Genomic DNA, 14,235 nt, shown 5'->3' on the forward strand with positions numbered 1-14,235 from the left:
TGAGTATTAGCTTACTAGAGACAAACCTGGCCAAGGTTCTCTTTCTAAATAAAACACACAGCTGCAGACAGGACAGTAAAGGTCTGTCTGCTCACCTGGCTGTCAGAGTAGCCAGTCATCCTTATTAAGTGCCATCAACAGCTGCAGAAATAGAAGGTTTGTTCTAGAAGCTTTTGACATTAAGCACTACGTTGCTTTCTTCTCTAGCCAGTAAAACGCTCTTGTGTTCTGCTGACATCCCTACATGGTGAAATAGTAGATTAAAAATTTATTTGTACTGCTTTCTATCATGTCTGTAATTCCTATTTAGTTTTGTGAGCAGTTACGAAACCAAAGACTTCCAAGTCTGACTGCACTCCTGTGCAATTACATGCCTCCACATCTCCTCCAAAGGCTCAACGGGAACAGAATTCCCAGAATTAACTTATGTTTTAGGTGACTTAAGTTATATAAGCTCAGTAATGATGATCTTCAGACCTTTTCACTAAAATTCTCATAATTACTGGAGCCCATATAATACAATAACAGCCATTCTGGGCCTAACCAGAAATCTTTCTAGCACAGGCACTTAGCCTGGGTGGATGGACAGCCCTTACTAAATCACTGAATGATAAGTGACTGAAAGGAGACTGTTTACTATCAGACTCCTAAATCACATCTAAATCCAGAAAGTACAGTGACTGTGAATCCCTTGGCCTCGAGGTACCTCAGACGACTTCCTCAGTCAGCTTCTGTCTGTTTACTAGGTGCCAAGGTATCTGTCTTTCAGAAACTTTTCCATTCTCCCCTTGAACTTTCATAAACATTTAGCACCCATGATATCCTTGTGGCATGGTCTCCTACTAGCTCTGTTTGATGCCTCCTAGGTCAATCAAATACAACCACAAAATTCCATTTCTACTAAATTATTTGCACAGTGAGAGACAAGCCTTCTAGTTCAACTCACCGTTTACTGGTGGTTTGGTTTTTTTTTTTTTTTTTTTTTTTGGTATTTTTTCTATTTATCCTTAAATTAGATTCCAACTTCCAGAACATAAGCCATCATTAGAGAACTACTGATAATGCATACCTCTAAACCTAAATATTTATATATTGCTGTAACTTAACATAAATATATGTAGCTTTAAAAGTCCGTGTGCATGCCTCCATTCAGTGCAAGTCTTCATTTTTTGTTTTTAGTTTCTCAATACACCATTTTTGCCACGAAATGCAATGAGTCTTGAACACAAAGCAGAACTCACTGCTGGCAGATAGAAGGCAACAGAGTAACCAAAGCAAAAACATAAATTCAACCTACGCTGAGATACAAAAGTAAATCTCACAAGTCCCTACAATTTCTGAAGCGTAAGTATAAAATGTAAGTAAAGCTGTTTTTTTAATCACAAGACTAATGCACATTAGAGAATATCTGTATATAGCTATTAAAAGAATATCCACTGACAACCAAGGAACTGAACACCTGTAATTAACAACAGGAATCACCCAATACATTGACCTTTAAGGACTTTCCTAATCTTCTATGAAATCACTGCGATTCCCCAACTTTTAAAAATTATATCGAAATCTACAGAATTCACCAAGAGTCCAAGTTTATCTCGTCAACTTAGCACAGCTTACAAAAGGATATTATTATAAAATGGCAGGGCAGTAAGGAGTGAACATTACTGTCATGCGTATACTTCGAAACTTGTTGTTTCACAACAGAGCATACATGGTGTTGACTGCGCACAAAGCAGCACTTGTAGCACAACTGGTTACACAGAAAGGAAGTCTGCAACTGAAGTGAGCAAGAATCTAAGAGAAGAGCTAGAACTTGTTTTAGTTACTGGCATGTTCCTCCCTGTCCCACAAAAGGAAGAAAAAACCCACACCTTAAGTTACAAATTAGTCCATTTTCCTACCAATCTTTAACATGACACTGAAACCTTACCTGAAGGGGCAATGGAATAACACTAGGGCTACAAATTTTCACCAGGAAGCCCAGTTCCAAACTGCAACGCAAGGGGAAGACGAAAGACGATAAAGACAGGGAATCTGCTCCAAAGCTAATGATCTAATGTCTATGTGCAAGCAGAAGAGGCTGAAGTAAGCAGTGCTGTGTTAAGCATGACTCAGGAAATAAAATTATCTGAAGAAGGGAAGTATACAAATACACATTTACTTATCCCATCTATATTATCTCAACTATAATTATATAACAAACAGGCCTTGTTTCATGTTTCATTACTTCAGTAGGAACTGTACAGGACAGGTCCTCAGTAGAATAACTATAATTTTATTACTACATATGTTCTTATGATTAAAAATAAAGACAGAACAACATATTTTTTCCTGCAGTACCTTTAGGGAAAAATTGTTAGAAGTGCACCAAAAATCAGAACAGTCAAAACCAATTTTTATATATATTGCATATTTAAAATTAATAGGCATGTTTCTTTCCATTATTGCTGCGAAAATGCAATCATATTTAGCAGAAGATTAAACAACAAATGGCATCTAAAAACACACTGTGCTTCTCCACATACATGTGGCACAAAACGTTTTAGTTGATTACGTGATTTAGTCAAGCAAGTTAAGTACAGCTGAACTGAGACAAAAACATATCAAAGAACCAAACCAAAACCATCCTCCCTTTCACATACTGATACCCTCCTGTAACTAATGTATGCTTACATATTATATATAATTCATATAGCACTTCATTCACAAAGTCATGCTAGGAATAGATGAAGCTCATTCAGATGCCTTTAATTTCCTTAAAGAAACATAACTTGCAGCAAGATACCTGGCTGCTCTCTCCCAGTCTCTGCCTCAAGAGGTGGGATTTCTCAAGAAAAACAACCTTAAAATCTCCAACTACATCCTCCCAATGCAAATCTTGATTCCAATCACTTTTGTGATTTGCCTTCATCCTTACCACTAATCTTTTCGTTTTGCTCTCTTCCGACTTCCCCTGAACTCCATTTATCCTGCTTATCCAGAAAAGACAACAGGTTTATCTTCAATATGCAGCAATTTTCCAAGGTCTGTTCTATCCCTCCCTCTTCAGTTTGTTTTTCTGTTCTTAACTCTAACTAATTTAAGCCTCTAATGGCTCTTAAGGCAGCTCCTAAAAATCCTTGCTTTCGTATTTTACCACAACAACTTTACTCGCAAGCTCCTACAGCAGTCTGCAATTAAATATACTAAAACTCGGTCAGTAACTTCTGATTAAGGGCTACAATTAATTGGTGCTATACAAGGATGAACTGTATAGAAAGAACAACTTCCTCTTGCGGCATTTCAGACTTTTTTTTTTTGCAGGTCAGTGACCCCCAGCTGTCACAGTGCTTACTTGGTTTTTCCTACCATCTTTCCTGAAAGGCTCTCAAAGCACTGGTGCATGTTTCACTGCCAGCAATATTTCATAACAGGAAAAAATCTGACTTGAAGGTCTCAACTTTATTTCCCAGTTCTTGAGGATGAATTTCCAAATTAGAACATTAAGCAGTCCTATCTATATGAAGCTACCACTCAGATTTAAATTCCACTGTGCTGAGGGGATAGTTACTTGGTTTTTCCATTTCTCTCATTCTTTATGAGCCACCAAGGAAGCAAGAATTACCATAAATTCAGTAGAAGAAAGTAACAAAACCACATATAAGAAGCTTTAGTAAAAACAAATACACAGTTATAATTTAAAGTCAGTACCTGAAGATTTACCAAATCAGGTATCAGAAACAGAATCATACAATAAATACAGGTTAAATATTATTTAATTCAAAATAGTTTTTTTTGTTAAACACGATCAAGTTAAGTGGGTGCATCCAAAGAGTCAGTTCCAAGCCATATTACTTCAAGTGATTTAAGCGGAAAAAAAAGCACCATTTAAACATGTAATTATCAATATACAGCAAAGTTTTGGTTTCTTCATGCACATGATCAGTCAAAGCACTGGGTAAAAACCCTTCACAAGATTTCAGTTCATGTTCAACACAGTATCATTTGTGAAATTAAAAATGAACGTTCAATTTGTATTCAAATAAAAGCTTTCTCAAATCACAAGATAACCCACAACCAACTTTCAGTTTTTCTTTACTGCATGAACAGCAAGATCTATGCAAGATCATTTGCTCACACATTTGTGATTACATTTAATTTCTTTATTTTCTTTTTGAAATAATCCTTGAGAATTGCTATTTTTAGATTCTTACCCCTGACAACTAATCATTTTCTTTATTTTTTCTTAAGTATTTTATACATATTTTTCTAAGTATATAAAATGTATCCTACTTCACTATCAACATTTTTTCCTGTTAGTTCTGTGATGCAATGGAAGGTTTGAGGAGTTAACTTAAAACACAGAATTTGTCAGCATTCAAACAGTCAGCAGCTAGTTTTAGTATAAACAAGAAGATAAACCAAAGAACACACCAAGAAGTTGTTTTCCTTCTCCTGTTCCCTGTTCTTCAGAAGGAACCCTACAAAAACACATTGTCTCTATTGCTGTAGTTTCCTGGGATATATTTACAGTAAAAAATAATCACAGATTGTATTTTCACATTAGAGACTGAGAGCTTAATTGCTCTGAATCATGACTTCCTGAACTTGAACAGGACTCTTTCATTTGTTTCAGGATAATCCAACCTCCTGGCCTAGCCAGCAAAACTTTTGATCAGCTTACCCTCTAATACTCAGCCACCAACAGCACACTTTGGTCATGCCTGTTAAATCTTTCAGTATTGTCTGCAGCATATGAATTGCAGCAAGAAACAAAGCTGTCTAAATGGACAACAAAAAGCAGCACCGAAGAATAACCTTAGTGAAATACAGGAACAGCAGACATACACGAAATCAGACAAAAAAAATAAATAAAATGTGAACTTCAGAGACAGACAGTGACAAAGCATAGAGAAGAGTGCAGCAGCAAAACTAGCATGGGGCCAAATTTACCTGCTTGCTCTCTGCATCATCAGGACAATAGAACTATGAAAACATGTAGCAGATTTTAGAGTAAGAATAAGCACACTTTACTACTGTCTAGTAACAGCCTCCCCTAGGCTAGCTGAAAAACAATTCTAATTCCAGGAAAAGACATCCTATTTCCTCAGCTAGAGGAACAATCACAATACAGGATTTTGAAAATGACTCAAAAAGAAGAGGAAAACCAAAGGATCTCTGCTTCAGAATTTTAAGGTGTTTATTTGTTTAGTAAAGACAGAAAAATGCAATGTCTATTACAAATGCAAGAAATATAAATAAACAGGAGTACACCAAGTATAGTAAGTGATCAAGGGGAGGCAGAAAAATATTGCAGAAGCACTAGCTTTAACGTAAAATTACACTTATATAGCAACATTTCATTCAGAAGAAATAAATGCAGGAATTCACTTTCCTTAAAACATTTGAAGCATACCTTTAAAAAAAATAAAAACACAGACCTAGAAACTACAGCATACTTTTTGCTGACAAACATTACATGTCCTCTTACCTCAAGTTATCAGCCTCTCGTTAGATGCATCAGGTTTTTTAAGTTTAACGTTTCAAACTAAACAGACAATTGTGAGATTTCAACAGCCCTACAACAACCCCGCAGATTAAAATAGCTACTGGTATCTTTGTTTGTATGACCTTCTCCACAAACACAGATTTTGCTTACCTGATGCTGAGTTCATTAAGTTCTGTTGCACGGGAGGACTGGTGGGAGCTGTGACATTCATCTGGGAAAGCATGGCCTTCCTCGGATCTTGCCATGTTGTTGTTTGATCAATATGACTAAGGAAACAAAGCGAGAGTTAGGACAGTCAGACATTCACAATAATGACCTGCTAGCTCAGAAAGTTTAGCAACAAAAGGTTAAGGCTGCCAACAGCAGCCACATTCAAAACCAAACAAGAACTTCTGGATTCTTTCCAAAGAACTCTCAAACCCTTTACTCTGGTCACCACCACTCTCCCAGCAAAGAGCTGTAGCAATGGTGAGATGTGGCTCAAGATGAATACTGGAACCTAGATTACTGTACCATAACACATCCATGAACTAAACATTCTCTTCCTTTCTTGTTTAGTTACTTGTCATTTTTAAACGCGACTTCGGTCTTTCAAACCGAGCCAGTTATGCCTGGAATCTCAAGCACAGTCAAGTAACTTGGCGTGATGAGTTCACATCCAGTGCCTGGGGAGCTGTAATGAACTGGCTGGTGAGTAATCATTAGTCTTCCCAAACTTTCTGTGCGTAGACCGCATCCTCAGATTATTTGAGGCCTACTCCCCTCCCCACCGAGGGCTGGTTACTTAAGTTACCACAGAGATGTTCAGTCACACCAGAGCAGTAATTAAAAAAAAAGTGATGTTCAGTAGCCTTTCAACTTCATGTGAAAAGACGAGGACAGCTGGATTGCCCAGGAACTCAACTTAGTCCTCTCTAGAACCTAATTACAACACTTTGGGAGCTTTGATTTATCTGTTTTGAAAAGAAAAAAAGCCCTGGAAAATACATTCACCACTGTCATTCACAAAACTATTTAAGTCAATGAAAACACAAAGTGTAATGAATGATTACTTCACCTTTTGAGTATGTGATTAGCATGCTTTGCTAATCTAATGAATAACAAATGCAGGCTATTCACAAACAAGCATCACAGTATCTTGGTGCCATTAATTGAGATAGCTCTGAGAAGTATATGTGGAACAAAAATAAAACTAATACATTCTAAGCTTTGACAGCAAAGCTTGTAATCAATTCATTTAGAATTGGTATCAATTCAAACTCATATCCAAGTAGCCCTACATCAGTTAGAATCCAAGACATCGCTAACTTGGTGCCATTCTTTCCTTACAGTAATCAAAGTTCTCTCTTTCTGGATTACGTGGAATGCTCATTTTCACTTCCTCCAACAAAAATACTACATTTAAAGTTGCAATGTAGATTCTACTGGAGAGCTGAATTCAAAACTAGGTACTCCAGTTTGTATTTGTGTATGTACCCATGTTTTGCATTGTTTTGTACGTAACCTTGATGCATCAGTATGCGTTTGCTACCAGTCAGGCTGTAAATTTTCCATCTTTACGTTGGGATTAAATTATTATTGTGCAGTAAATCTTCCCAATTCACAATTAACATTACTTTAAGGCATATTCAAATTTAGGAGGTGGTGTTGTATTATATTTTAGACATCCTAAAAGGATAGATAATTCAGACTTGGTCACCTCAACACCTACATCTTTCTGCACAACAACATCTGACCTCGTCACTCTGCTCCCTACTAAATAGGAAGGAACCTAAAAGAGCACTGTTATGTTCATTTGATAAATTTAAGGAATGTACTGAAGGTGAATCAGGCCTATTTTCTCCATTGAGAAAGGAACCTAAGGTAACTAGGTCAGATCCACTGACATCAGAGGAGGTGAATCTCAAACTTGATGTATTTGCATGGTCACAGCACCCCAGAGCACTGGTCATAAATTAAGATCTCCTCCTGGGTCAAACTGGCTTAACAAAACATAACATCTCTCCACCCCAAGCAACCAGTTACTGTGTCTAGGAACTTACTAAGGAAACCCTTTACTTCAGTTAATAAAACCACATTCTGCTGAATTAGTGTTTTTAATATGTTCGTTGGTGTTCAAAAATATTTTTTCTTTTTTTTTTTTTTTCCTGAAATACTAGATTCTGTCACTTGTTTGAAATGAATAGCTACAAACAATGAATAACTACAACTTCAGAAGATCATAAAATGGGTCATTAGTCACCAAAATAATTACTTATATATAATTATTTATTATATTGTAACATGAAGTCCCTTTAATGATTATAAAGTGGAAGGTATCACAAAGTAATTTTGAAAAACAAGTTTTATTTTAAGCTAAGTATCTTTTCCCTTACATTTTACCCTCTCTAAACACACACGATTTCAGACCAAGAATTTACAGGCATATTCTACTAGGATCACAAAATAGGAATATTATTTTACAAAAATCTGACAGTAAACAAAGCCTTACTTTGTCTACGTTTGGCAAGTAATGCTAGTTTTCCCTTGTGGACAGGAAGCCCCCCTGTTACTAAAGGTTCAATTAAAATGGTGTCACTGCCATGGTGTTACTTTCCATGATACAGCTCATTTAATACAGGTACTATTAAGCATACTGTGTTTTTGCTCGCACACATTTTTCAACATGCAGCCTAACCAAGAAACATGCCACATGCAGCGAGACTTCTTCATTTCCTTTTTCGCCTATTTATTTATAGAACAGGGAAAAACATAGTAAAGACTGCCATATATATACTGGAATGTACATAAAACTTTTTTCCAAAAAAAATTTCATTTTTCTGCCGGTCAATTTTGCAAAGCAATGAAAGCAGGAAAAGATAATACAGATGTAAAAACACTGCACAGTAATGCTTCACAGACTGTGTTTAAGTTACAGTACCAGCATGTGCCACTCCTCCCCTCTATTTCTAATTTGTTATATTTGCTCAGTTCAGTTCTGGGAACAGAGGAAACTGGGAAAACACCACTGCGCCCATGATTACACATTTTTTATTTCCATTTAACTCTTATAAAAATACTTGCAACGCTATACAGTTATAAAACATATACCTAGGGTACATATTTTACAGCCTTTGTTTTTATACCCTATTTGAATGTAGAGCATAAAACAGAGGGAAAAATGTTGCCTCACTGCATTGCAGAACCGTTTCACAGTTACCTGTAGGGACACACAGAAACAACATTCACCAAACTTTTCCAAACATATCTGAGCACAGGATAGATGAAGGGACTGTGGAAGAAGCCATCTCAGAAGCACTGCCAATTCTGAGCACAAAGGCAGCATTATCAGCTCCTCAAAACTGCGCAAGTATACCGTGCAAAGTACAGTTAATGTTCAGAGGGGCTTGTTAACGTGGTTAGCTATTTTAGACAGCAGCAGCTTCTGATTTTTCCCCAGCTGAGTATCACTTGAGGAAAGTCAGCATGTTCCTTACTTTACCAGCACAGCTCCAGCCAGGATTTTCAGAAGAGCCACAAAATAAAAGCCTCAAAGCGATCAAACTTATTATGTTCAAGTCATACGAATCACAAGGCTGGTTCAATAAGGCAACTTTGTCCCGTCCCACTCAGTTTTCCGCTTCCTGGCCTACATATACATTTTCCCAACACCTTCACTCAAAAATTCTCTATTTTCCTTCAAGCCATAGTCCGCACACATACCTCACCTCTCTGTGCCGTATCCTGAGTTTTTGGATGCTACATATAAAAAAAACACCCCAAACATCACGACGCATCAATTCTTTACCCCAACTTCCAAATCATGCTAACCAACTGAAGGAACGTGAAGCAGGCAGGCACCCATTTATGAGGATGGAAGGTTTAAGTAAATCCCAGTACTACAGTAACGACTACAGGTCTTAATTTTGTTAAATATCTGCAGCACGTGCACCAAGGTAACTTACTGTAAACATGCATTGCTCATTATCAGTGTAAGTATGGAAGCAGGACATTCTCTGCAGGTAGAGATCTTTGCCCCTGTTTTCAGTATCAGAGCAGGAAAGGTCTAAAATGAGAACGCCGGCCCCAGTGCAACATTATCTTTCCCTGCACTAAACAGATTTTTTCTGTAGTAGCTCCATTACCTGCCAACTGCCCCAATCCTTACCTTTAGTAAAGCTGATCTGAGCCACATTTTGACAAAGTACTGCTGTCAACCTCACTTAAAAAAATTAGTGACATATCAAATCAGCCATTATATTTAGTACAGTACTATCAGATTAAAATTAAGTCTACTCATGAGGTAGAATCACAGCTTTGCAGTGTGCACAAAACCAAAACACCCAGAATATGTTAAATAGTTGCTAGCAAACTTGTATCAATTCTGGTATCAAGAAGAGTGATTGTTCTAAGAAACAACCTGAACCAAAAAGCAATTCTGAAGTGCTATGCATTATAAAGACAATCAAGCTGTTCCCCCCATATATATATATATATATAATAACTTTTTATTAAATTTTCTCATTTTTTTCATGCTAAGAGAATGTCTGCAGTTATTAAGAACCAGAGTTCTTAAGTGAAAGCAATCTTTTTTGGCATTAAACGCTATTGCGTGCCAGATTTGTCACATTCAGTTCCTAACTGAATTTTAAAAAAGAAAAAAACAAACACACACACACACCACCACATCTGTTACTTCCTACTGAAAATCACCTTTAGGTGCTAAAAGACTAATAAAATACAGCCATTCCTAAAAATGGAGAACTGATCTGCCCCTGCGGTAGCGTGATACACCTTCACCTTTGTACTGTAGTGGTTCTGCTGAAGAGACGTGAATGGTATTACTGGAAGCCAGGTCAGAAGTGAGCTAACACAAAAAGGACACTGAAAATGTACTTAAATCCTCCAGTAAAAGTTTCATTCCTTAGGAATTGCATATCCACTACAATCCAGGAGTTATATGCAACCATACAGTCACCAACAATAAATATTACCTAAGAGGCCTTCAATTTTGATATTCTGGAGTATTGCAACTGCAGTCCCTGTTGCTCAACATACACTTCCCCAAGGTGTGTTAAGGACTTCATTCATTTAACAAAATTCTCAGTCATTACAAAATCATGATTATTTCTTCCTCTTTTTTTCCCCCGAATTGGCATAAATATTCCTTATATACAGTGCACATCTCTATGTCATCTGCAGTGAGAATTTTCATCTTATAAGAAAGGTTTCTCTCAGAAAATATATTATTAAGCTGAGCGAGTCAGAAATTGCCAAATCATTACCCTAAGATGTGTAAAAAAAAAACAAAAAAAAACACGTGCCATTAGGAAGAAAAGATGTTTTAATCTTAGGTACCAGATGAACATAATATATAAAATTTCTGCAATAGCAAAAACTGAAAAGGCCTGATCTACACATGAAAGGATGCAAGCAAGACAGAATAAACAACTCATCACTTCTCTTTGCAGTTTGGACATGACTTCATTAAAGAACATTCCAAGAAAAATAAATAGGCACAAACATTCAGAAAAGCAAGCTGTTGTTCAATATGAAAGCATCCATAAGGAACTACCTTAGTATCTGTCAATACAGTCATGCTTCTATGTTTTACTATGTAGACAAGTCTTATATTTTACGCCTGCATGAGAAAATTATTTCCACCGTCTAGTGAAGTCACAATGACTAACTTGGATTTTGGTGTTCAGACTTCCAGGACTATTTTAAGAATTCACTGGAAGTCCTGTTTTATTAGAAACAAAGTAAGAACACAAGCACGTACCACTGACCGCATTGTGACAGACCTACCAAAACTGGTGACTAGGCCTCATGCACTTTTTATATATTTGGGGATGAATAAGAAAGTCTGTGTAACATGAGCAAGTGGCACAAACAAAGCTACGCCTAATTATTTTCTAAAGTTGGTGTGAAACTTCAGCTTTTCATTATATCCCAAACGTGAACTGCTCCATCAGCAAACGCGTCACCTATGATTCTGTTTTACCCTAAACGACTGAGCCACAAATTCTGTTCTTCCAGATTTTTCCCCTTGTCTTCTTAACCAGCTGGTTTCCTCAATCTACATAATGCATAACGACCTGAAAGGTTTTTAGAGCTCTCACCCATGTATTTCAGTACATCTGGACTGGATGTATATACTGAAAGCTGGTTCTTCTGCTGGCACTGGGAGAAACTGAACGAGCATTTCTGCTCTTGGAACTGCCATAAACTGCCTCTCACACACAAAAATTAATTTCAAACTAAACCCGGTGCCAAATCTTATACAAACTTGGCCTGTGTCTAAGCAGTTTAGGTTACCTGCAAGATAACCAACATGCATGTAGTGCTAGCAGGCAGAGAGGAAACCAGAATATCCACTTCTGCAGAGGCCTAACCTCTACAGGAGCATGAAAAACGCGGCAGCGTGACTGTAGAACAGTTGTGAAAGTGACGGGATCTACTAATTCAATAGCAGAGGTGAACGCAAATGTCTAAGAGGGGTGGTAATAGCTAAAAGGTCAAACTCAGTCTGACACTGCAGCTGTAGGGGCCCCTAGCCCATCTGTTTTCTAAGGTTCAACTTAAAAATGGGATAAAAGAAAAAGTTTAGAGTAAAAACAGCCTCAGTCTGAACTGCTTTCATTACCACTCTTGAAAACTGGAGAATAGGATGTAGAGGTTTCTGAGTTATGACTGATACGCTCTTCGGATATTATTACACAGAATGGAGTGGATTCAGCTTTTCCTGAGGGCAGAAACTGACTTTCTTCATGCATCCTTTTTTCTACCCTATTAATGGTACTTCCAAAATTGGAAGGGTTAAAATGTGAAATCAAGTCTTCAGCTCTATCGGCCATTTTTAATTAGGGGTTGGTAACTTAAAAGTGAAAGACAGTTCTTTGCAAATGGTGTAACAAAGTTACAGATTTACACCTTACCTGAACTAAAACACTGGGATGACACAAATTTCACTGCCAAGCCGCAGCAGTAAGAAGAAAAGGCTGAAGGGTAAATGAGACAGCTCTGTTGTTCGCAATGATATCCATCTCAATCCAGTACTCCATAAACACTTTCCTAAATTTGAACCAGAGTTATACAAGAAGATCTGCTCAAAATGACCCAAGATCCTTTAAGAACCTTTCATTTCTCTTTTTAAATTAAAAAAAAAAAAAAAAAAAAAAAAAACAAAGAAGGAAAAGCTGTTGTTCACAGCATGCAGAGAGATGATACTCCACCTATTGCTGGGAAAGCACGGCTTCCACTTGTCCTCTCCCATTAACTTGCAAAGTTTCCCTGGGCTCCAGGATTATTACAAACTAAGTTTGGGCACACAGCAGTAAAACTGATAACCTCTTAATCTGACCTCTTTAGAAACTAAAATTCCTACCGCAATCCGTCTCAAGGACGGCACGGCCCAACTGCTTCACAGAAATAGGAACAAAGTTTCTGAATATTGCGACCATACATGATGTGAGTATTTTTTGAATTTTCCCTGTTAGACCTGTACGTTAGCCAGGCAAAGCTTGTGTTGGACTACTTGATTGACACTGCTGCTGATGTCCTCACCAAACCACACCACCAGCATATGACAACAGAGCACACTGGTGATAGGATGATACACACAGCTCTATCCTACTTACAGCTTGCAAAAGCGCATCCCCAAATCAACATGCAACTGGAAAGTGTGCAACTGTGTTGTGCCACAGCTGTGATTTCCTTAACTTTGAGAAAGAACATAAGTGTATTAGAAGAATGATGGGCACAACATTCCTCTTGACAGCTACATTACCAGGTAGGAAGAACCTGTCAGAGGTGTGTCCCCTCAGAGTATTAAACAGACCTGGGCCAGATACACACGATGCTTCATAAATACAGTCCTAGAAATTCATTCCACACATGAATGGTTTGAAGCTGAACTAGAGCAACGCAATAAGGAACGCCTAAATGACTTAAAATGGCGCTGACAAAAGCCCAGTTGGTGCAGAAATACATTTTGCACAAACTCGCTAAGGGTCAGGCACGTTCTCCAACAGACCCCTCTGGAATTTGTTCCTAAAGTAGATCCAGTTTGCAAGATGCTAAGAACTAGCGAATTCCTGAAGGCACGTCCCATAAAGCCACAGACATTGGTACATGGAATAAGAGTTATGGAAGAAGTTTTTAAAAGATACACCAAATACTGCATTTAAAACAGAGTATTCAAAGGCAGCCTTTATTAGCACTGGCCTGTATGCAGACAGTGCACAATGCTGGTACGCTGAGGATTTAGCATTAGGCTCACTGCTCTAATTATAAACATCTCGCTCTTTGGGGGCGGCAGAACAGCACAGCCCTTCTTAGGAAGGCACTCTCAGAAAGGCCCTCACTTCAGGGGAGCATATAATCCTAAAAATGGACAGGGGGCAGTAGGCAGTCTAACCATACGTGCATGCCTAACATGAGATGAAGGCATGATAGGCACAAAGCTTTGCCAGAGGTAGCCTCACTTTTATTATGATGTGCTTGTAAAACAACTGCCGTTTGTCAAGTAAAAATGGAAGTCATGATATGCTGATTTCTGGATTTGTTCTTTTTTCCTCCTGTCCCTCTTCCTACTCTGAACTCAAGGACCTCATGTACAAAAAAAAAAAAGGAGTTAGTACCACAACACTTAAAGCTTAAAAACATTTAAAATGTTTAAAAACATTTAAATGACTTTTGAAAAAATGATTCTTGGATTTCTCTTTGGATCTTCCAAATGAAATGATATTCTTTTCCGAGTCTGAGAT

At 37.6% G+C, this 14,235-nt stretch overlaps 1 protein-coding gene across 8 annotated transcripts in view; it reads right to left on the reverse strand.

The window, feature by feature from the left end:
* The window catches only part of YAP1 (Yes1 associated transcriptional regulator), an 87,973-nt gene that overhangs the window by 34,130 nt on the left and 39,608 nt on the right, over nucleotides 1-14,235 (reverse strand). For all 8 annotated transcript variants that reach the window (XM_035542423.2, XM_035542424.2, XM_035542422.2 and 5 more), the window contains exon 3: nucleotides 5,639-5,754. In XM_035542423.2, the coding sequence (XP_035398316.1) occupies nucleotides 5,639-5,754 (116 nt within the window). The remainder of the gene's footprint in view (nucleotides 1-5,638; nucleotides 5,755-14,235) is intronic.

The sequence above is a fragment of the Cygnus atratus genome, chromosome 1, assembly GCF_013377495.2.
Source record: "Cygnus atratus isolate AKBS03 ecotype Queensland, Australia chromosome 1, CAtr_DNAZoo_HiC_assembly, whole genome shotgun sequence".
Taxonomy (NCBI): Eukaryota; Metazoa; Chordata; class Aves; order Anseriformes; family Anatidae; genus Cygnus; species Cygnus atratus.